The 22128-nt window shown below is 43.8% G+C and overlaps 1 protein-coding gene across 2 annotated transcripts in view; it reads left to right on the plus strand.

Annotated features, from left to right (window-relative positions):
- The first annotated feature begins 1281 nt into the window (after nucleotides 1-1281).
- Nucleotides 1282-22128, plus strand: part of MARCHF4 (membrane associated ring-CH-type finger 4) — a 110813-nt gene continuing 89966 nt past the window's right edge. For both annotated transcript variants that reach the window (XM_079969128.1, XM_079969129.1), the window contains exon 1: nucleotides 1282-3797. In XM_079969128.1, coding sequence (XP_079825254.1) covers nucleotides 3276-3797 — 522 coding nt within the window. In that variant the 5' untranslated portion in view covers nucleotides 1282-3275. The remainder of the gene's footprint in view (nucleotides 3798-22128) is intronic.

Here is a 22128-nt window from a genome sequence, read left to right on the forward strand (position 1 = left end):
AGAAACAAAACACACGTTCTCCACTTTAACACACGCAAATAAAAACAGATAGGGACGCGGGTGGCGCTGTGGGTAAAACCTCAGCTCCTAGGACTTGCTGATCGTCAGGTCGGCGGTTCGAATCCCCGCGGCAGAGTGCGCTTCCGTCGTTCGGTCCCAGCGCCTGCCAACCTAGCAGTTCGAAAGCACCCCCAGGTGCAAGTAGATAAATAGGGACCGCTTACCAGATGCAGCTTGTCACACTGGCCACGTGACCCAGAAGTGTCTGCGGACAGCGCTGGCTCCTGGCCTATAGAGTGAGATGAGCGCACAACCCTAGAGTCTGGCAAGACTGGCCAATACGGGCAGGGGTACCTTTACCTTTACCTTTATATAGAAGCATAGCTTCCTCATTTAAGGCACCCACACTAGTTTCCCAAAGACCCTGGCTCAAATTGAGTTGCTGTCCTTCAGATATCTGCACTTTGTGACTGCAGTTTGTTAAGCAGATAAACTAATAAAACAACCCCCTCTCCCGCAAAGCAGATAAAAAGGATATTAGACCTTATATACATAAAATAGCTGTGCAGGTGAGAGATCAGTTCCTACTCTCACAACATTCCAACGACACACACAAAGAAAATGTGTTCCTAATACTCACAGGTGCACGCACGTAAAGCACAGCTTCCAGAAAACAGAGAAGCAGCGCCACAGACACACACTCCTCTGTACACAGACAACCACGTAGAGATCGTTCTTAGAGATGTATGGCACACTCGCAGATGCATAGATACGGCGTGCGGAATAGGAGCTACCTTTGCCTTCCCACGAGACGCGCACAGTGATCACCCTTCCACGTTCAGGCGGAAAAGTGGAAGGCAGGCAATTCCCACGCACAAACATACAGGGACACACGCTTTTACAGCTTACCCACAGACACTGTCTCTTTTTTATACACACACACACACACACACACACACACACACACGGAGCAGACGAACAGGCAGGCAGCAAAGGAAACAGTAGCCTCACTATATCAACATAATACTCGCAGGACCTAATTTATTGCTGGGGAGGGTGGAAGCTAACACAAGGCGGCTCACGGTTCCGTAGCACTTAGTCGCTCCCCCCGCCCCCTCTCTCACACGAGCTCTCTCTCTCTCTCTCTCTCTCTCTCTCTCTCTCTCTCTCTCTCCCTCCCTTCCCCCACCCCCTTACTCTTCGGATCCCTCTGCTAGTTGCGTCAGTTCCCCAGTAGCGCGCCAAGCTGGGCAAGGGAGCTGTCCAGAGCCTCTTGGTGCTGAAACTGCAGCAGCTCTGACCAGCCCCCCTCCGCCGCTGCTTCCGCCAGCTTCCCTGGCATATTTTCTATGCTAAGCAAGACCTTTCTTTCCCCCACCCCAAACGGTTTATTGACAGCGACTGCCGGCCCTGGAGGCGGAGAGAAGCAAGGCTGGGCAACAACCTGAATTTATCCTCCCTCTCCCGCTCGCTCGCTCTTTCCCCCCGCCGCCGCTTTTCTGTCTTGGCTTTATTTATTTAAGGGCTGAGCAGCAGGAGGAGGAGGAGGAGGAGGAGAGAGAATCACGTTCCACCCATCCTTCCTCGCTCCCGCCCTTCCTCAACATCCCCATTTGCACTGCAAAACTATCCTCCTTTCCCATTGCATCCCAAGGAGGTAGCAACAGCCACATCATCACTGAAAGCCGGATGGGAGAGAGCTGAGGGGAGGCTGGTGAAAGGGAGAAGCTGATCGCTGCCCAGACGCGAGGAGCTTCAAGCAAAATACCCCCACTCTTCGCCTTTTTCCCTTCTCGATCTGGCACATCGTACTCCTAACAAGCCTGCTTTCATTTTTTTTCCCCTACCCAAAGCCGAGGATACTATCTACGTGTGGGGTCCCCCACCCCCACCTCTTTTTATTTTAAAGACTTGCAATGGTTGAGCGTCAATGCCATTGAGCGAAAACAACAGTCAGAGAAAGAGGAGGAGGAGGAGGAGGAGGACAGGGGAAGAGGAAGATGAAACTGGAGACGGTTGTAGCGGCGGAAAAGAAGGAGCCTTATGCATCAAAAGGAGATCCCTGCATCTGCTGAACGCACCTTTTCCTCCGCGTCAGCCACAATGGTCTGTACAGGCTGTCAATGCGTTTGATGACGTCCCTATTTTGTGAAAGGGGAAAGGAAACGTGACAATGTAAGATCCACGTTCTCTTGGTCAGTTTCGTGCGAAAAGGATAGAACCGTTTTCTACGGATTTGTTTTCCTCCCCAAAGTCTAGGAGGGAAAACCATTTGAGGAATTACTAAGATCCACGTCCCCTCCTCAATCCTAATAATAATAATAATAATAATAATAATAATAATAATAATGTGTGTATGCGTGAGTGTGGTCCAGACAGTTCCTGGAACGGGGAGTGAAAACAAAATCCAGTGAATTTGGTATATAAAAAATTAACCTCATTTAATACTCACTTCCTTTCAGGACTTTCAAATTTTCTATTGAGAATATTTTAATAAAGTAACATTTCAAGTAATCGGTGAGGATTTCACATCGAGGGTGTGTTTTCCCCTCTTCCCCAAGAAATGTGTGCATCTTTTTTCAATGAAATAAGTTTTGATATTACTATTAATAATGATTATGATGATAGAAACAAGAACTAATTTTGCATTTTATTAATGATCTGCTCTGCTGATATTCTGTCAGAGACACTTTTTTAAAACGTTCCAACTAAATAAAAATAGTAATAAGGAGAAATACTTGACATGCCAAATACTGTTGGAAAAAACTATATACACACATATATTTATTTTCTCCATACCTTCTGGTGACTTGAATTCCTCTTCCACTTACTCCTTTTTTGGAGTTACCAATTGTTATCAGTTTCCACCACATTTTCCAAACTATCCTACCCAGCACTTGGAGTGGATAAGGCTTCTTTCCATAACTATTTCATTTTAACTTTTTAAAAAGGAATTGTGGAATTGCTCATTTAAAAAAGGAGATGTGGGAAGGAGGAGCTTGAAATCAATATTTTGTGGTTGTTGTTTTAAAAAGAAACCTCATGATTGTTGTGTGTGTGTGTGTGTTTTTAAAACGGGGTTGCTGTGAAATATCCTAAAGATCTTCCTACAAATTCCACTTTTGTTATTTAGCTAGCTCTTATATATGTATCAGTGAATTTGGGTGGGAGCAGGGGAAAGGAAACGGAAATTAACCAATCCAGCCCTCTTGCTCTTGGGTGCCCCCTACCGGCCCCATTTTTTCCCACCCGTGCCTGTCTGGAAGGGAAGGCACATGTTAATACCAACCGGTGCGATCGTTTTATGGTACTGTTGCTGCGGATTGCTGATCCCCAGACAGATGTTGCGCCACCAGGGTCTCCTCAAGTGCCGCTGCCGCATGTTGTTCAATGACCTGAAGGTCTTCCTCCTGAGGAGACCCCCCGCGCCCCCTCCGCCCTCGCCGCTGCCTCTCCCTCCCATGAACAGTGGAGACCAAGCCTTGAGCTTGCAAGCTTCTAACAACAACACGCTGACCACGCTCTATGGAGGGCGAAGGGGACCTTGGAGAGCGCCGACTGCCGGGGGTGGTGGTGGAGGAGGAGGAGGAAGAGGGGGAGGGGGGGCAACGAGCCCTCCAGAAGAGGAGTGGGGAAGTCCTGGAGGAGAGGGAGAGCAGCCCATGTCTATGATGAGCAGCGCCTCCTCCGAGGACTTCTGCAAAGGGAAGGCGGAAGATCGGTATTCCCTGGGGAGCAGTTTGGACAGTGGCATGAGGACCCCACTCTGCAGGATCTGCTTTCAGGGCCCAGAGCAGGTGAGTGTGTGTGTTTATGCACATATATGTTTACATTCACCTGAGAGAGACTTCCTACAAAGCCAGACTTTCCTACACCTCCAAAATAGCACTTGCCCCTCCTCCCCACCTCCACCCGTCTTCACACTGATTCTCCACCCAAGCTGGAAAGGCTCCATGCCCCCTCTCTCCACGCATTCACACAGCTACCTGGGGTGTTCCATTTATCTGTATCTGTAGTGAAGTTTGGAGAGAGAGAAAAAGAGAGTGGAGGAGTCAGTGGGCACAATGGCCCAACTTGGTAACTTTTGATGAAAGAGGACTGGAAGGTACTGCAACACAGTAGGTCCAGGACCAAAAGCACACAGGTGCATACACCAATCACAAACATGAGTAGACAAACCCCCTCCAAAAAAAAGTATCGCAACAAGGGTCCAGGACCACCCCCCTCCTTTTCTGCATAAGCAGTAGTAAACATAAAGTACAGTTTAAAAAAGAAGAAATCCAGAAATATTAAGCTCCACATATGTAGTTGTTCTGCTGGTGGAGTTTAATTACATTCATGGTAGTTTGTGCCAGGTCAGGCATTACTCTTCCATGCAATGGAGAAGTGAAAGAAATGATGAGTGAAAGAAATACAGCTTAATGCACTTGTGGAGGATCTGTGAGCCGCCTTTTGTGACCAGCCCTGAAGATGCTAGCCATTCCTTGTTTTAAGTTCCGGTAGATGGATTGTCTTTCTGTGTCAATAGCATTCCACATGCAAAGTTACATGGACATAGGCAAGTATTGCTCAGAGTGACACTGTTATTGCCTTCCTACTACTGATTTGGTGTTATGTTTAGTTGCTTGACTTTCCAAACAGCAGAGGCATCGCTTTTGTTTGACTGATGGTTTGCAACTTGGTGGAGAAAAGTGGACTATACAGCTTCCCCCAGATAGCATTTCATTTCAAGTGTTTTGGAAATCTTTCAGACTTTCTAAGTCCAGTGTGATCCAGATTTGGTCAGAGTATACCCATTGAAATCAGTTGAATTGGAAGTTAGTCTTGACTAATTGATGTCCTATGTATTTGAATGGGTCTACTCTCCAAGTATGTCTAAGTTTGTATCCAAGCTTGTGTGATTTCATGTGTTGGAAAATATTGTGCATAATGAAAGTAATGTCATCTTTGATACCTGACTGAAAGATCTCAGTGTGTCAAATTAATGAATTAAACAAGCTTGTCTCAGATTGGCTAACGTCTGAAATGCTAAAAATGTGTGGACATCCTGAAAGCTTGAATTTCAGCACTGCTCAGCTAGCAGATGTTTAAAGATTACAAAATAAGGCAAAAGTAAGCAAATAGCCAAGCAATTTAAAGCAATTAGTTTTTAAAACAAACAAACAAACAAACAGCAGCACACTTTTCTAGAAAGTGTATTTAGAAAGCACGATGACATAATGATTCATTAGGAATGATGAGCAACTGAAATTGTGCAACCAAACTTCTAAACTTTCATTTTTGGTGTGAGGGCTCACCCATCACAATCAGATACACTGGACACATTTGGGGTGCAGTTTCTTTTTCATAGCCTTTGGACATACATACATACTATGCTATTGTGCAGCTCCTGTTTGATTGTAATATGCTCAGAGAAGATGTTTCCACTAAATTGTGTTCATTGACCACAATCTGCTACACAGTTGCACATGTTTCAGCATTATTAAAATAGCTGGAGCTACTCCGTGCTGTATCACAAACATTGTTTTAACATGGATATCCTGTAGCCCTGATCTTGAATGGTTGTGTAGTATTTGTGAGGCCACATTAGATGCTTTCATGAAATAAAGTGATGTGGTAGTATCTGTAATGCAGAGTCAGAATATAGGATTTATCTCTGTAGAGTCAGGCTGGCACCTTGGACTCAGACAACGAAGACCCTGAATTTGCCTCTATTCTCATACAATATTTCATAGGTTGGACTTGGTCATCTTTATCTCTGAGTCTCAGTTTTGAGCCAGCAAAAGGACTCACCATGGCCAGTCAAAATGCTGAACAAGTTGAGAATGGTAAAGCCTGTTCAGTGATAAAGTATTATTGAAAGAATAGTGGTGCTAATGTTGTTGTTGTTAAAAAACACACACACAATGCTATAGTTGAAAGGAAGACCGAGAATAATGCTTCCACATATAGCATTCTGAAAAGTTGCCTGTGGAACATCAGATGGCTATCTTATGCTTCCAATTCTGGTGGGCCACTGTGGCTTCAATTGTATGGTTTGACCAGTGGATGGTTTGAGTAGATGGCTCAGCCTTCCAACAGACTGTGTGTGTGTGTGTGTGTGTGTGTGTGTGTGTGTGTGTGCATGTTTATGGTGAGAAGGTGTGGATGAGATGATCTTTCATGTCTTCCAGTAATGGTAAATGAACCAGCTGCAAAACACTCTTCCATCATACGTTTAGTAGTAATTTGAACTTTAGCTGTGCTATTTGCAGACATAGATCCAAAATAGCAAGCAGGGGTGATGAATGCTTTGTGTAGTATAAAACTGATCCCTGGCCTGACACCATGCAGGCACCAACATAGCAATCACTCTGATGATTACACTGCTGTCACCCAGAATGCTTGTGCTCAGTTGCACACTGATACACATCCAGGGTTCAACCAGTTATTCATACACCAAGCATCCAACCTGTGGCTCACTGCAGCTCTCAAAGATCAGCTGCACATTGGCTAATACCAAATTGCAGAAATCCACGAGTACAGGCTCTGCTTTATGGGAAAGACAAAAATACTTTTCCTCCAACAAATAAAAATGTAAGAAGGTCACAGTACAATACATATATTTTAAAAACAGAAACTGAGAAAGGTTAACTACAGTCCTGCACATAAAATGCACAGGCACTGCAGCAACTGGGCAGAACAGGAGGGGGAATGCAATGCACTTATACCAGGTAGGTTCAGAATCTGCTGGAAGATCTCTTTAGTTCTGCTGCAGTCCCAATCCTGCCCTTTTACTAGAACGGAGGTTGGCTTGAGTGGAAATGTTTTATCTTAACTGGATTCTTAGTGCCATGCGCCAACTCCATCCTTAGTACAGCATATGTTGCATTTGGTAGTAAAAATTCTATTGTTGCTGTTGTTTAGTCATTTAGTCGTGTCCGACTCTTCGTGACCCCATGGACCAGAGCATGCCAGGCACTCCTGTCATCCCAAACTCATGAAATTAGCATTTACTTTTGGGGGGGTAATCCTGCTGCTAATGTTTAATGTAAGAGTAATGTAGTGTAGTAAGAAATGACATATATTACCTAGCTTAGTTTGTGAGGCTGTACCAAAAAATGGGCTGGAATCAGGATTTGCTGTAGTTCCTCTTCCATCACTGTGTGGAATCCAGAGCTGACTTTGCTATACTGTGAGTGTAAATGTTAAGGATTCCTAAAGAAGAAAGGAAAAGGCATTTTAGTCGTCAGCATTTTAGTAGAGCCTTGAGTCTATTGTAAGGGCATTGGATGGAGCATGTCTTGCGGCCTAATAAGGAAAATTCAGCATCTCACAAGGGTAGTGAAGACGGCTCATACTCATGCAGCATCTAAAACATAAAGAGTTTGGCAGAGAGATTCATAGTGAGGAATGGAAACAGAAGGGATCTTGTGTGACTTCACTTTGTCCAGCAGTGAGAATGGTATTGTTGGACCTGCAGTATCTAGAAAAACTGAAGTGCTCAGCTGGGGGAAAAAGCCCTGGTAGTTACCTAGATCTTGTTGCTGGTTGTGATGTGCTGGTACTGTGTTGTCCAATATTTGTTTTGACCAGCTGTAGGTCTCTACCAGGGCTATAACTAGAAATGGCTCTTTGGCAGCTGTCCCCATGTGGTGAGTCACAGAACAGTGATTGGAACATTATTTTGAGCGATTCAGTATTATCAGTCTCTGGATTGAGTGGCAGTTGGTTGGCCATTGAGTCCTTTTAGACAGGAAGAGTTCCTGTTTGAGATGATAATTTGAGTAAACAAAAACCAAAAAACAGGTTCTTGTATGTTCTTTAGCTTTGAGTCACATCTGACTGCTGCCTATGGCTGTGCCCTGACACTGGCATACATTTGTACAAGCTTCTGTGGTTTGGGCAAGACAGAATCTCTTTGGAGATAGGCACAAACAAAGGTACAAACATGACATGCAAGGGATTTGGTGGGAGCTCCTGAGGCCGCTGTTGCAGTTCTTGGGCTAGATGCTGAGGTGTCCATAGAGAGCATTGGTTATTGTTAATACTGTATGTGTGCTTAAGGTCCCAGGTTCAATCCCCGGCATCTCCACGTAAGAATGGGAATGGTGAAACCCTGTAGAGCTGCTGCCAGTTTGTGTTTGCAGTACTGAGTTTGCTGGGCCAATGGGTCTGACCCTGTGTAAAGCAACCCCCATTGTTCCTCTTTCCTGCCAGTGTCACTCTTGTACCTGATCGCTGCACAGAACCAGAGTGCTGATTTGCAGTATACTCTGTTAGCCAGAGGATAAATGACCACTGAGACACAGTCCTTGGTGGTGACTTCTGTAATTGATGGTTTCAGCAAAATGCCTTAAGATGATTTAAAAACAAAACAAACAAACAAAAAACCCTCTCTGTTTAAATACACATTTTTCCTCCTCTGCCAGACAAATTACACCTTGTGGAATTTTATTTCTTTTTTATATGTTTAGAAAGCCACTCTTCTGAAGATGCATGCAACTATTCCCCTTGCGTATCCTGCATAATTCATCTTTATAGAGGTACACAAACTGTTTATCTTTCTGTGCTAGTCCAGGAAAGATGGAATCTATGAAGCATGCCTTTGTGTGTGTGTATGTAGAGATTATAATCAGCGTTAAAGCAAACAGTCTGCTTTAGAGAGCACTGAAGCCTTAAGACAATGGCAGCACAATTGTATGCCTGCCTACTCAAAAGTAAGTCCCATTGAGTACAGTGGAGCTTACTCCTTTGTAAGTTGGTATATGATTACAGCCTTAGGGTCAAAACACACAATGCTGAATTTTAAAATAATAAGGCATGGAAGGCTCCGCCTCCATTTGCATTAAGTGCACAGGGAAGGGATGTTTATTCCCTCCCTTCCTGGCCACGATCATGGGTGGAAACCAACCCAGCTTTGATCCCACAAGGAGCACCATTGACACCAATGAAAGTTTTCCCTCTAAGTTCAAGTCCAATGCAGCGGAGGTGGACCCTGTGCAAGGCCAAAATTTGAGACCCTCTCTAGCTGCTGCCAGGTAAGAGGCACCAGGTTTTCGAAAGGAGGCAGGAGGGCTCTGGTAGTATCTTAGAGCTGCCGCCCCCTCTTTCCCAAAGTTGGGAAGTCCTTCCTGGGTTTGGGGAAGAAGGCGGGAAGACTCTAGTACCCTGCCAGAGCCCTCATGCCCTTGAGAAGGGTCTGCAGTCTAAATGCTCTGCAGTCTAAATGAAAGCTGCTCTCCACCTCCATACTTACCTTAAAATATCTCACAATGGCTCATAATAATAAAAACATAACATAGTTTGGCCCTCAAACACTTGCTTTTTTATTTATTATTATGTATTTATTAATATTATTTTTAGGTGTGTTCCAGATGTTTTAGATTACAACTGTGCTGGCTGAGGTTGATAGGAGTTGTAGTCCAAAACAGCTGGAGGGGAATATGTTGGCAAAGGCTGCAAGAGAAACAAACAACAACAACCTCACACCTGGAAGGTATGTTTTCAGAGTCTCCTGAAATCAATGTGGCATAGTAACCAGATGCAGCTCTGAAAGTAGAGGATTCCACATCTGCAGGTTCACCACAAAGAATGCCTGTTTTTTCACACACACCCCTCACACATCTGAGGTGGACTTTTGAGGAAGGTATTTGATGTCAATCTCAGTGCACACAAAGAATTGTTATTATTACTATTTTTTATCAGACATATATTTTTTTCTTCAACAGGCAATCATATATGTGATAGGAACAGCAATAACAGCAACAGGAAAGAAGAAAATGTTATACAGATGAGTTCCAATTATCATTTTCCTCAGAACATTGAAAATCCATAATTAACACTCAGATTCCATGTACTCTACAATACTCCAAAAATTTGTTCATTCTTAACATGAACATGTTAAGCCTATAATCATAGCCCTCAAATCTTGGGTAATGCATTAATTCTGCCATCACCACATAGTCACCAGATGGGCGGAGTATAAATAAATTATTATTATTATTATTATTATTATTATTATTATTATTATTATCATTATAGTCCCATATTTTATCATGCCATTCGTTAACTGTTTGGGACTATTGCCCACCTCCATTTGCCAGCATATAAAATTCTGGTAGCTGCTAGCAAATATGAAATCATTTCCTTATGTTCTTTCTTTATTGGCCTTTCCAAATAATTTAATAGGACTGTAAGTGGATGCAATGGAAATTCATAACCCAACATTTTCACTAGCCGAACTTTAATTTTCTCCCAGAACTTTCTTGCCAAGTCAGATTATATTTGTGTTAGTGATTATGCTTTGATTTAATATATAATGCCTATATGTTAATATGAACATATACTCAGAGTTTCTTAGGTTTATAGAATATTCTGCAGGTAAGGTCTACACAATACAAAAGGCAGAAAGGTTGTTTCTTTTTTTAAAAAAAGAAGAAGAAACAGCAACAAACCTGGATGGCCAGCCATAATAACAAACACACCGAAGAAGGCTGTCACCCATGAGATTTATAAGAAATTAAGGTAACACCAAAATATCCTTGCCAGAGGTTATTTATACCATAAATATAATGTATTGGCTGCCCAATTGCTTCTTTCCAGTTTTCATGACAAGAGAGATGAATAGATTCATTGAACCAGCCTCTCTTGGCAAAGACATATGCAGCCTTTTGAGTTCCACATCTGCCTTTATCAGGCAATAATCTTCATCAGAATCTGAATACTGAGAATGAACATATCTGCTTCCCCATCCTCTGTCCAATTATGAAATAATAAGGAAGGGCAGGAAGCATATTGAAGAATGTGTAAAAAAAACAAAAACATTATTGATTGGAAATGCAAACTTTCAGGCAGGAACTGTTTCTGTATACAATACACTGTCAAGTCCCATAAAGAGATGCAAATCCTATTTTGATTTTCTTTACAAACAAGCCTAAATAAGATTTCTCCCTGTGCGTCTTTCTCATCTGTCTTTGCAATATATATATATTTTTTAAAAAAAATAATCTCATGACTAAAGCTAGCCAAAAGGCTGCAAGGATTTTCAGATTTCAGTTTTATGGCAGTTCGAAACACGGCAGCCTCCAAGCAGCTGGCTTGCTTGTATCTTAAGATCTGTGTGTGTGATGGTGGCTTTTATGTATAAGCCCATGGTTTCTGTTAAAACTCATGTTGGGCAAAGGGAGTAGAGATAAAGAAACATTTGGGCTTCCCTTTAAGTGAAAGCAACTCCATAATGCTGCTTTGTGTAAGGTTACCAGATGTCCCCGTTTCCCAGGGACAGTCCCCAGATTTACAAATCAGTCCCCATACAAAATCCATTGAAGTTGAAATGTGTCCCTGGATTCATTGAAAAAAATCTGGGAACCTTGTGGTTCCTTCCTTTCCCTGAGTGGGTACGTTGTGAGCCTCAAGGTCCCTGGTTTACATCTTGCCTGAGCCACAAACTGATGAGATGTCCTTAAGTATGCCATTATTCTCTCAACTTCAGATCCCCCTCTGCATGTGGGACCTACAATAAAATGTTGCAGTGCAGAGTGCTCTTGCTCAGCGTGCCAGCCAGCCATGCTCCTTGTTGCATTTCCCTCTCCCTTTGCTCTATCACTTTCCCCTCTGTCAGTCAGTATTCTGTGCCCACTTAGCATGCAACACCTCCTCCAGCCAGATCCAGGTCTCAGAGACTTGATTCATTTCCGCTGAGATATTGTGGATTTTCTCTGTTTGGGAACTAAGATTCAGGAGCAAGGGTGATTCATAAACACGTGCCCAAGTGCATAGGAGTGATAGGCCTCTTGACTATTTTCTTGTTTCGGTTCACAACATCTGTTCACAAAGCATGGCTTAGCTTGGACAGAAAAGAAATTGAGATGCTTTGACAGGTGAACCTCCGTGTTCAATAGGTCTGAATCCTACCTGGAGGGGAACCAAGCAGGTCATCAGAGAAAGAGAAAAAAATTAAGAAGAAAAAGCTTCTTTCACTTCAGTGAGTGGCAAGATTGCAAAGGCAGCAGTGCATAAACTCTCCTTCTGTAGTTATGTCCCCTTGTTGCTACTTATTGTGTTGAGAGGGCAAGACTATCAAAACCTCTTTCAGATCTAGAAGGCTCTGGAGCATGAAATAGGGACTCCTTCCTGTAAAATATAAATATGCTGAGCCCATATATTTTGAAGGTGGCATCTCTCTATTTGAATTTGCCTCTGCTTTCCCCTCTCAGGCTTCACCTGAGCTTAGTTCAAAGGGAGGATATAGTAGCTGGGAATGTGAATTCTGGATATGTGATCTGTTTTAGGGAAGGATATGTATGGAACTCCCTATACTCATTCCAATATAGGCATATAGAGTTCCTTCTGGTAGGGAGGATCCGGAGCCTGAAACACACATTCCTTTGAGTCGTTGGCTCACCCACTGAGCTTCGTGGCTCAGTCTATCTAGCCCACCCACCTCTATCATTCATTCATTCATTCATTCATTCATTCATTCCCCACCCTTCATCATAAGGTTACAACAGTAAAAACAATATTAAAAACAATGAAATCAACTCTATTTTCATATGATGGCAAGAGCAGTTGCTAAGGGAAGCCTGCTCTTTTTCCTTGTCCATAACAACAGAGGTGAAGAATCCTTCTGGCATGGTGAGCCAGATCATTGCCTTTCGTCATCCCTGTAGGCCAGGAACAACCTACCTGTCAGTCACTTGATATCATTATGCAGTCACATGATTAGCAAGTGGGTTGTCCCATTCCCTTGCACAGTACTTCCCAAGCACATGGCAACAAGCTCATGGGAACCACGACGCAAGGGGCTTTGCTGGGGATAAGCGCTGTACATTGGGCTGTGATGATTAGAGCCCCGAGTTGGTGCAAGTCGAATGCCAGCCTGCAAGGACCCTCCCAATTAATGCCAACCAATTCTGTATTCTACCATACGTTGAAGGCCAGTGCTGGTTTGCAGAGTTTTCTTTCTTTGGTGAGCCTTCTACCCATAGAAAAAACTCTTGGTTCTCCACTTCCTCTTGCCCAGACCTTGGATGAGTGGGTAGCACAAGTTTATCCTTGGGCCTTCTCAGATCTTTCTTCTCTTGATGGCTGATGGAGACTGTATTTGAGCCAATGTTCAGCTCCCTTGAACCCAGCTCTCTGAAGTGGCAAGAAGTTATGCTACTTAAGAACCTTATAATGCTGGTTTACTTGTTATGGTTTGTTGAATTCATGAACTGCCCAGAGAAGGTTTGTTCATGGGTAGCATCCAAAAAGCACAGGTAAGTAAATAAATAAGGAAGATCCTGTTGCTAGATCAAACCTCAGGTCACGCAGTGCTTTAATCCTGCCCCCGTGCCAAAGCCCATCCCTGCTTCTCTTTTTCCATTCCTGCTGTTCTCTAGCATGGCTTTGTCAAGTTTTCCCCACTGCACACCAAGCCTCACTGCTGCCCATTTTCTCTGAAACGCCAATTTGGCAAGCAAAGTCTCTCCCGCTAAAAACTTCCAATGGGCTGGAAGCCGAAAAAGCTGATATCATTAGACATTTGCCAATGATGTTTAAGATTCCTGCAGCCTACAAATTGGCAGGCGCAATGTGACTATTACAGCAAGCCTGGAGAAGAAGGGCCATGCATCATAGGAGGCAATTATAAACCTGTTAGCTTAGCACAAATTGTGGAGAGAATATCAGAAACAAAGCTGTGAGATTTAATGAGAGGAAGAACTTTGATTAGGGAAAGGCAGCTGACGTGGATCTGGGGGGGGGGGAGCAACGGAAGCCGCCAGAGCTTTTCAAAAGGCATTAATGTCAATGTTGGAAAGGAAACAAGTATAGTTGATGCTGCACGCTTATAAATCTCAACGAAAAAAAAGGTGCCAAGACGTTCCACTCTGGACTTTATTTGCTAACGAGTGACATGCCTGCCATGAGGACAGGGAAGGATGTGTGCGGAGGGAGGGTTTGTAGTATATTGCAGGGAGTGCTGGAGTTGAACAGTGCAATGTATCTCCGCAAATTGAGTGTGCCAGGAAGCTTTTGCTTTCACAGCATTGTTATTCACAAGCACAATGCCACTAGGGCTGCGGATGCACTGTGCATTTAAAGCACACTTAAAAGCACATTTTCCCACCCAGAGTCCTGGGAACTGTAGTTTACCCTCCAGAGCTACAGTTCCCAGGAATCTTGGGAGAAAGTGAGGTGCTTTAAATATATGGTGTGTATATGCAGCCTAAGTTTCTTTCCCTTTCCCATTCAGCAGCCCGGGAGTCAATTCAGTATGGTCCTCAGGAGAGCATTGTATGTGTGAGCCTGTAATTATGTGACCATGTAAGCAGAACGGATTGCATCCTGCCCTTGTGGGCAGTTGTTATTTATTGCATCTATATCCCATCTGTAGAATGCACAGAGAATCTTATGATTCTATGATTCCATTATTATTATTATTATTATTATTATTATTATTATTATTATTAGACATGGGTGGCGCTGTGGTCTAAACCACTGAGCACCTTGAGCTTGGTGATCAGAAGGTCGGCGGTTCAAATCCCCACGACAGGGTGAGCTCCCTTTGCTTGGTCCCTGCTCCTGCCAACCTAGCACGTCGAAAGCACGTCAAAGTGCAAGTACCTTCCAGCGGGAAGGTAAACGGCGTTTCCGTGCACTGCTCTGGTTCGCCAGAAGAGGCTTAGTCATGCTGGCCACATGACCCAGAAAAACTGTCTGCGGACAAACGCTGGCTCTCTTGGCCAGTAAAGTGAGATGAGTGCTGCAACCCCAGAGTTGCCTGTGACTGGACTTAACTGTCAGGGGTCCTTTACCTTTACATTATTATTATTATTATTATTATTATTATTATTATTATTATTATTATTTTCCTATCCTGCACACTAAGGTCCCAGGGCAGGATACAACACTAAAGCACAGTATTAAAAACAGTTTAAAGCCCTGTGCAATCTGCTACTACGATTATTACGACATCTCAACCGATCATGATGCACTCTTGCTTTGTGCTATATATCCAGCTAGCTCCTTGCTTAGAAAACATCCAGCAGCCACATTCAACAGTGCAGGATGGAAGGATGGCAGATGATTTGCTGATGCAAAGTTGAGAGCACAAGTGAGTAGACATGAATACAAAGATGTAATGTTGGGAATTAGGGGTTTCCTGTTTCAAAAGCAAAACCAAAATACTACTACTACTACTACTACTACTACTACTACTACAACAACAACAACAACAACATCAACAACAACAAACTAACTAACTAACTAAATCCTTGATGTTTTCCTCTTTCAGATGTGCCAAGCCTGTCACCCTAGTGCATCATGGGAAACGTAGTTCCCTCCCCACTCCTTGTGTTATGTTAGTGCCTTTTCCCTACAGGCTGCCTTCATTTCTGTTTGCTAAGCACTTTGGGATCCTCAGAAGGCATAAGTGTGAGAGAAGTGGAAGCTGTTATTTTCTGAGTGGGCAGTTGCTGCGTCTCTTCCGTTCCCCCGCACCCTTCTGCCTCCTCTTCACACCATTCCTTGTGTTTCAAGACAACACTTAAAAATTCCCCTGAGCTCTTGCTTAGCTTGTTCACTCTCTCAACTCAAAATAGTAACAAGCTTAATCTAGGGGACATCTGTAATCTTTGGGGTTTGTGTGGGTGGCATGAGTAATAGCTCTGAGAAGCAAACCCGTTTATGCAAAGCAGTTCACTCTCCCCCAGCCACTGTCTTTTAAGAAGGATGAGATTAGAAAGATCTTGCCAGCCAAGTGACTAAGGGATCTATCTTCTTCTGAGGCTTGCTTGGTACTTAAGGAATTTACATTATTTGGCTTTCAATAAAATCTGTGCTGACTGAGCCTAGGCCCACAAAGCAAGAGAAAATGCAGTTTAGAAATAGCAAAGGCTACAGTCTTAAACAGGGGAGACGGCCAATCCTGAAATCAGCAGGATTTACCCTCTAGGGCAGTGTGTAAAGCTGGGTATCACCTAGGATGAGTAACCGAAGGGGGAGAGGCCAGGAGAAACTGCTTATGGCCTTCCTTGCACAACTGCTGTGCAACAACAGCCTTGTAAGGTTGGCCAGTTGCATTGTAACTATCCAGTTACCACCACAGCTTCCTTTCCATTCTTACAGTCCCCAAACGGGGAATTCCTGGGCACTCAAGTAAATACCAAAACCCGGGATCCTGAGACAATGTGCCCTGCATTTCCCAGGCAGATCCCTCTCAGTTTATGCAGGGAGTACACAGCTCTTCCTGTAATAAGGGCATCCTGCTTCTCTTTAACATCCCCAAACTTTCACTCAGTAAAATGCACCCAGTGGACATGCACAAAGGAGATTATCAGAAGTCTACCATCTTATACACTCTTCAAGTTGCAAACTGTATGAAATTTTATTAAGAATTTTAAACAGGGAAAGAAAAGGACAAAAGGAGAAGCAGATTGGAAAGTAAAAGGAGCTCATTAGTTCAGATCTACTTAGACTTCTTGGTGTACTCACAAGTAGCACGGTCAACTGCAAGGTTTCCTGGTGGTTTTTGATGGCAGTAGTGATGTATGGAAGTGAGAGCTGGACCATAAAGAAGGCTGACTGCCGAAGAACTGATGCTTTTCAATTATGGTGCTGGAGAAGACTCTTGAGCATGGGTGTGTCCCTCAGACCTTGTGGGGGGCCGGACTATGTTTTGAAAAAAAAAATGAACGAATTCCTATACCCCACAAATAACCCAGAGATGCATTTTAAATAAAAGGACACATTCTACTCATAAAAACACACTGATTCCCAGACCATCCGCTGGCTGGATTGAGAAGGCAATTGGGCCGCATCCGGCCCCCGGGCCTTAGGTTGCCTACCCCTCTCTTAGACCAATGGAAATCCTATTCAGCCCCCATGCTGACTTACCCAGGTATCTCCGACACACATGCCTCTCTAGAATCTATCATTGCCAGCTCCAGAACTAAGCAAGTTGCTTTAAAAAAAAAATTTTTAAATCCTGTGGCCACTGCCAGATTCCATGCTTTCATGGTGCAGCTGCAGAATATGCACAGCCTTGACTTTGCCTGTAAACATATGCCAGCAAAGCAATCTCATCCCTAAGTTACACCCACTTGGCAGCAAAGGATCACTCATGAACTCCCTTGTTCTGTTAGAGTAGAATGCCAGGCTGGCAGGAGAAATGTTAACATTGGCGTGGTATTGGCATAGCCCAGGCATCAACAGAACAATGCCACAGGAGCATAGGAAGCTGCCCATGTCAGACCCACCAGCCCACTGAGCGCAATAAGGTCTGTGCTGACTGGCAGCTCCCTCCAGGGTTTCAGGCAGGGGTCTCTTCAATGAACCTGGGACCTTTTGCACACACAGAGAGGACAAAAAGTCACTCTGGTGCAATTTGCTGCATGAAACAGCTACCCAGTCCCTGTGGTCTCTGTGTGACAAGCAAAGGCGCAGAGGGGCGCATTCAAATTCAGGGTTTTATCATAGTGGGGAAAACACTATTATTGCTGAGATAATAGCCTGGAAATTTGTTGAATCATAACATCACACCAAAATTTATCACTTGATTATGGCAATTTGAACCATTATTATTTGATAAAAAGGCAGTTCCCTGCGGGTCAGAAGCAGAGGGAGACACAACATCCTATCTTACTTTAAATCAGAAACAACCGACTTAAGTATTCTTGCAGGGGTGCTGGGGACTCTGTTATCCAGACAGTTGCCTGAGGCCTGGATGGAAATGTATTGTTAGACCAGCTGTTTAGCAGGGCTTGCATTACAGGGAAGTGGGGGTGGGATGGGATGGGATTCCCTTCGGTGGTATTCAACTAAACAGTCTAAACACTCTCATATTCCCTCTCTCCCCACACTACCACCCCTTTTGGGGGGTCAAGTGCACCGTTTCACTTCTCTCAAAATGTTGTAAACTAGGCTTGCTGTTTGGGGGCCCATTTTTCTGAGTGGCGATCTAGACTTTTACCTTCCAAGTCCTGTCCCCATTGGCCCCCCCACCTTTTTTTTAATGCATTTGTTTTAAGAAAGCTGGAGGGCAACAAAATTTAAAAATTCCTTCCAGTAGCTAGCACCTTAGAGACCAACTAAATTTGTTATTGGTATGTGCTTTCGTGTGCATGCACATCTGAAGAAGTGTGCATGCACACGAAAGCTCATACCAATAACAAACTTAGTTGGTCTCTAAGGTGCTACTCCCCTTCATGGATCACTGCCTTGCCGTGGTGAAGGGGCTTGAATAACTCAGAGAAGCTATGAGCTATGCCATGCAGAGCCACCCAAGATGGACAGGTCGTAGTGGAGAGTTTTGACCAAACGTGATCCACCTGGAGCAGGAACCGGTAAGCCACTCCAGTATCCCTGCCAAGAAAGCTCAATGGACAAAGACAACAAAAGATTGAGGGCACAAGGAGAAGGGGACGACAGAGGACGAGATGGCTGGACAGTGTTCTCGAAGCTACAAACATGAGTTTGACCAAACTGCGGGAGGCAGTGGAAAACAGGAGTGCCTGGCGTGCTCTGGTCCATGGAGTCACGAAGAGTCGGACATGACTAAATGACTAAACAACAACAAGGTGCTACTGGAAGGAATTTTTTTATTTTGTTTCGACTATGGCAGACCAACACGGCTACCTACCTGTATCTGGAGGGGAACAGTTTGGTTGAAATAGGGACGGCAGGTTGCAAGGGGCTTATAGATTGTGTTAAGCCCACCCCGACAGCTCCATAGTCCAGAGCTGAGAACATGGAAGAGAAGGAGAAAGACTCTCCTTGAAGGCAACCAACAACACCTGATACGCGCTCATATGTGGCGGTGAAGGCAGCAAAGAAATATCTCGCCTCCATCACATTCTCTGTTGCTGCAGAAAAATAGATGCAAGCCCACCATGTGCTCACTAAAGAAATAATAATAATAATAATAATAATAATAATAATAATAATAATAATTTGTTTGTTTATACCCTGCCCATCTGGCTGGGTTTCCCCAACCACCTTGGGCAGCTCCCAAAACAACAACAACAACAACAACAAGTGATACAATGTCAAACATTAAAAACTTCCCTAAAGAGGGCTGCCTTCAGATGTCTTCTAAAAGTCAGATACTAGCTACCAGTCAACAGTTACTAGCCATGATGACTATGTTCTACCTCCATTGCCCCTCTGAATGCCAGTTTCTGGGACTCACAAGTGTAGAGAGTGGTGTTGCACTCATGTCCTACTTGAAGACTTACCATGGGCATCTGGCTGGCCATTGTGAGATAAGGATAGTAAGCTAGATGGGCCTATAGCCTGTTCCATATGGTTCTTCTTATCTTCTCCTGATCCAAACTTTTAATTTTAAATCGTTAGGGCCCTTGGCTATAAGCAGTAAAGTTTGTAACACTATACATTATGGACACAGGACTTCCACGGTTGCTAACAACTCCCATCTTTCTTGTAACATCAAGTCCCACCTTCTACTTACATTGTTGTGAAGGCTATAAAAGGTAAAGGTACCCCTGCCTGTACGGGCCAGTCTTGACAGACTCTGGGGTTGTGCGCCCATCTCACTTAAGAGGCCAGGGGCCAGCGCTGTCCGGAGACACTTCCAGGTCATGTGGCCAGCGTGACATCGCTGCTCTGGCCAGAGCCAGAGCCAGAGCCAGAGCCGCACACGGAAACGCCGTTTACCTTCCCGCTGGTAAGCGGTCCCTATTTATCTACTTGCACCCGGAGGTGCTTTCGAACTGCTAGGTTGGCAGGCGCTGGGACCGAGCAGCGGGAGCGCACCCCGCTGCAGGGATTCGAACCACCGACCTTTCGATCGGCAAGCCCTAGGCGCTGAGGCTTTAACCCACAGCGCCACCTGCGTCGGTTTATTTTGCTTTTATTCTTCTACAGCACTTAGCTAGGCAGCCTGGGACCTTAATAATCATAATTGCACTATATCCAGAGAACTCTAGCAAATAAGCTATGCCACACTCTTTGGAGAAACAAAATCCCCTAAAGAACTAGCCTTTTATTGCAATATGTTTTTTCAATCAATCAATCAAATCCTGTTATATGGTTTAATCCGTTTAACAAAAACGGATAAATTCCAGAGCTCAGGTTGTTACCACATACAAACCTTGACTGAACAAAGAAACCACCTGAGAGAATGTTTAATCTGCTAGCAACTTGTAAACTGAAAGCTAATGGAGGGGAATATATGAAGGAGGATTCTGAAGAGAATCTGACGTTTACTTTGAAATGTGCTGGGGCTACCACCCTGGAATAACTATGAATAATATGACTCTTGCACAGGACTTAAAGATTATCTTCTTCTTCTTTTTAAAAAAATCTCCTTCTGAACAGAAGCTCTTTGAATTTAAGTGCTTTGTACAAGGTCACATAGCAGACCCGTTTCAGGACCCGCATCACAACTCTTGACACTGCTGGCTTTAGGCACAAAGTGCTGTAGTAAAAGATTAAACGGTGCTATCAGTGGGAGTGGCTGTCTGCTCTGCCGTTGAGTAATGTAATGTTTCCAGAGATTCGCAGAAACACTATAAAGAAATCAAAGGAAGTTTGGAAGAAGAATGCCATTTCTTGAAGATTGACATTTATTTCCACACCGGGCTTTCTGTTTTGGGTATGCACAAGGCTGATTAACCACCCGCATTGTGATGGTGGAAATCATGTCCCCAACTCACTCCAAGTCACTGTGACACCTCCGTGATTATCCTCTGTGAGGAGCGATGTGGGTGGCGGTGCATGCAGCTGTGTGATGGAATACTTAGACAAAGGGAGAGAAAGTGAGGCATGGAGACGTGTGTGTGTGTGCGCGTGCGCTATGTTACATAGAAATCTGCCTTATACCGAATCAGACCCGTTGGTCCATCTAGCTCAGGGTTGTCTACACTGACTGTCAGTGGCCTTCCAAAAAGGAATCATTTCCAGTACTACCTTCTGCATGAAACGCAGATGCTCTGGCAGATCAAGTGGATGGATTATGCCGAAATGGCTAAAACGACCGGGGGAATCAGAAATCAGGAAGAGCACAATTTTGATAAGGAGTGGGGGGAATTTATAAGCTGCCTTAAAAACCACCGTAAACAGTTAAAATTGTTAGTAGGATTGGAATATCACTTGTAGTTTAATGGTGAATTTTGGACACAATGGAAATGTGAAAGATTTGGATTATAATAAAAGATGCAGGAGGAAATGATTAAAAACAGGACCCACAAAGGGAAGGAGGGAAGTCCAAGAGATTCTTTGGAATCTTGTTTTTATGTTGTATGTTCGATACATGACCGCAGAAAAACCAAATCTGAAAATCCAAATAAATAAAATTATAAGATAGAAAAAAGAAAAAGAAAAGAAAAGCAGATCATGGGGTGTTAGCCCTTCCTCACTATTGTATATAAACTGGTGGTGGTGATGAAGTACTGGATATTTGTTACAGCTGGCTTTTATTTACAATTTTATGGTTGTGGCTGCATTTTAGTATATTTTATTTGTATGTTGCCTAAGAGGATATTACTCTTAAAGGTGGTCTAGAAGCATTCAAAATATCATAACAACTACAACAGCAATAGTGTGAATGAGAATTGATGCAAACTTGCAAAATCAGGCTATTTCTCTTTTTCTCTGTGCCACAGGGTGCTATGTTTAAACAAACAGCAGTGAGGCAGCTGCAGTTTACAATGTGCTTTTATCTCTTTGCCTAATTCTGAAGTCTCTGCCCTGCCCTTTCTGGACCCTAATCAAGGCCACTATTGCATTTCCCCTGCCACAACCAAATTCATGCCCTGTTAGCTGCATGGGTGCCTCTCTGGTTGTGTCCTAGACTAGTCTGGTATATGTGTCAAGGCTTCTGCCTATGTGATTTGTCCTGATCGCATGCAAATGACAGCCCGAAAGTCTGTTCATCACTCATCTGGTGTCCTGATGTGTCGTTCAGTTTCAATATAAATTACGGAGGCTAACAGCACCTTGGGAATGTGATTTCTGTCAGGCCAATAGCAGAAGTGGAAAGGGTTAATGAAAAATGTTAAAGAGTTTGCAGGAGCAAGAAATTCCTGTTGTTACATTTTTAAAAAATACAGGCATGCTTCATAATGATGTGTTATCATGTCTAGGTTGGCGTTCAGTATGCCTAGTGACACAGCCTTATCAGACTTAGGTCTGAGTCAGGTGAAC

The sequence above is a fragment of the Podarcis cretensis genome (assembly GCF_951804945.1).
Source record: "Podarcis cretensis genome assembly, chromosome: 1".
In the NCBI taxonomy this organism is placed as follows: Eukaryota; Metazoa; Chordata; class Lepidosauria; order Squamata; family Lacertidae; genus Podarcis; species Podarcis cretensis.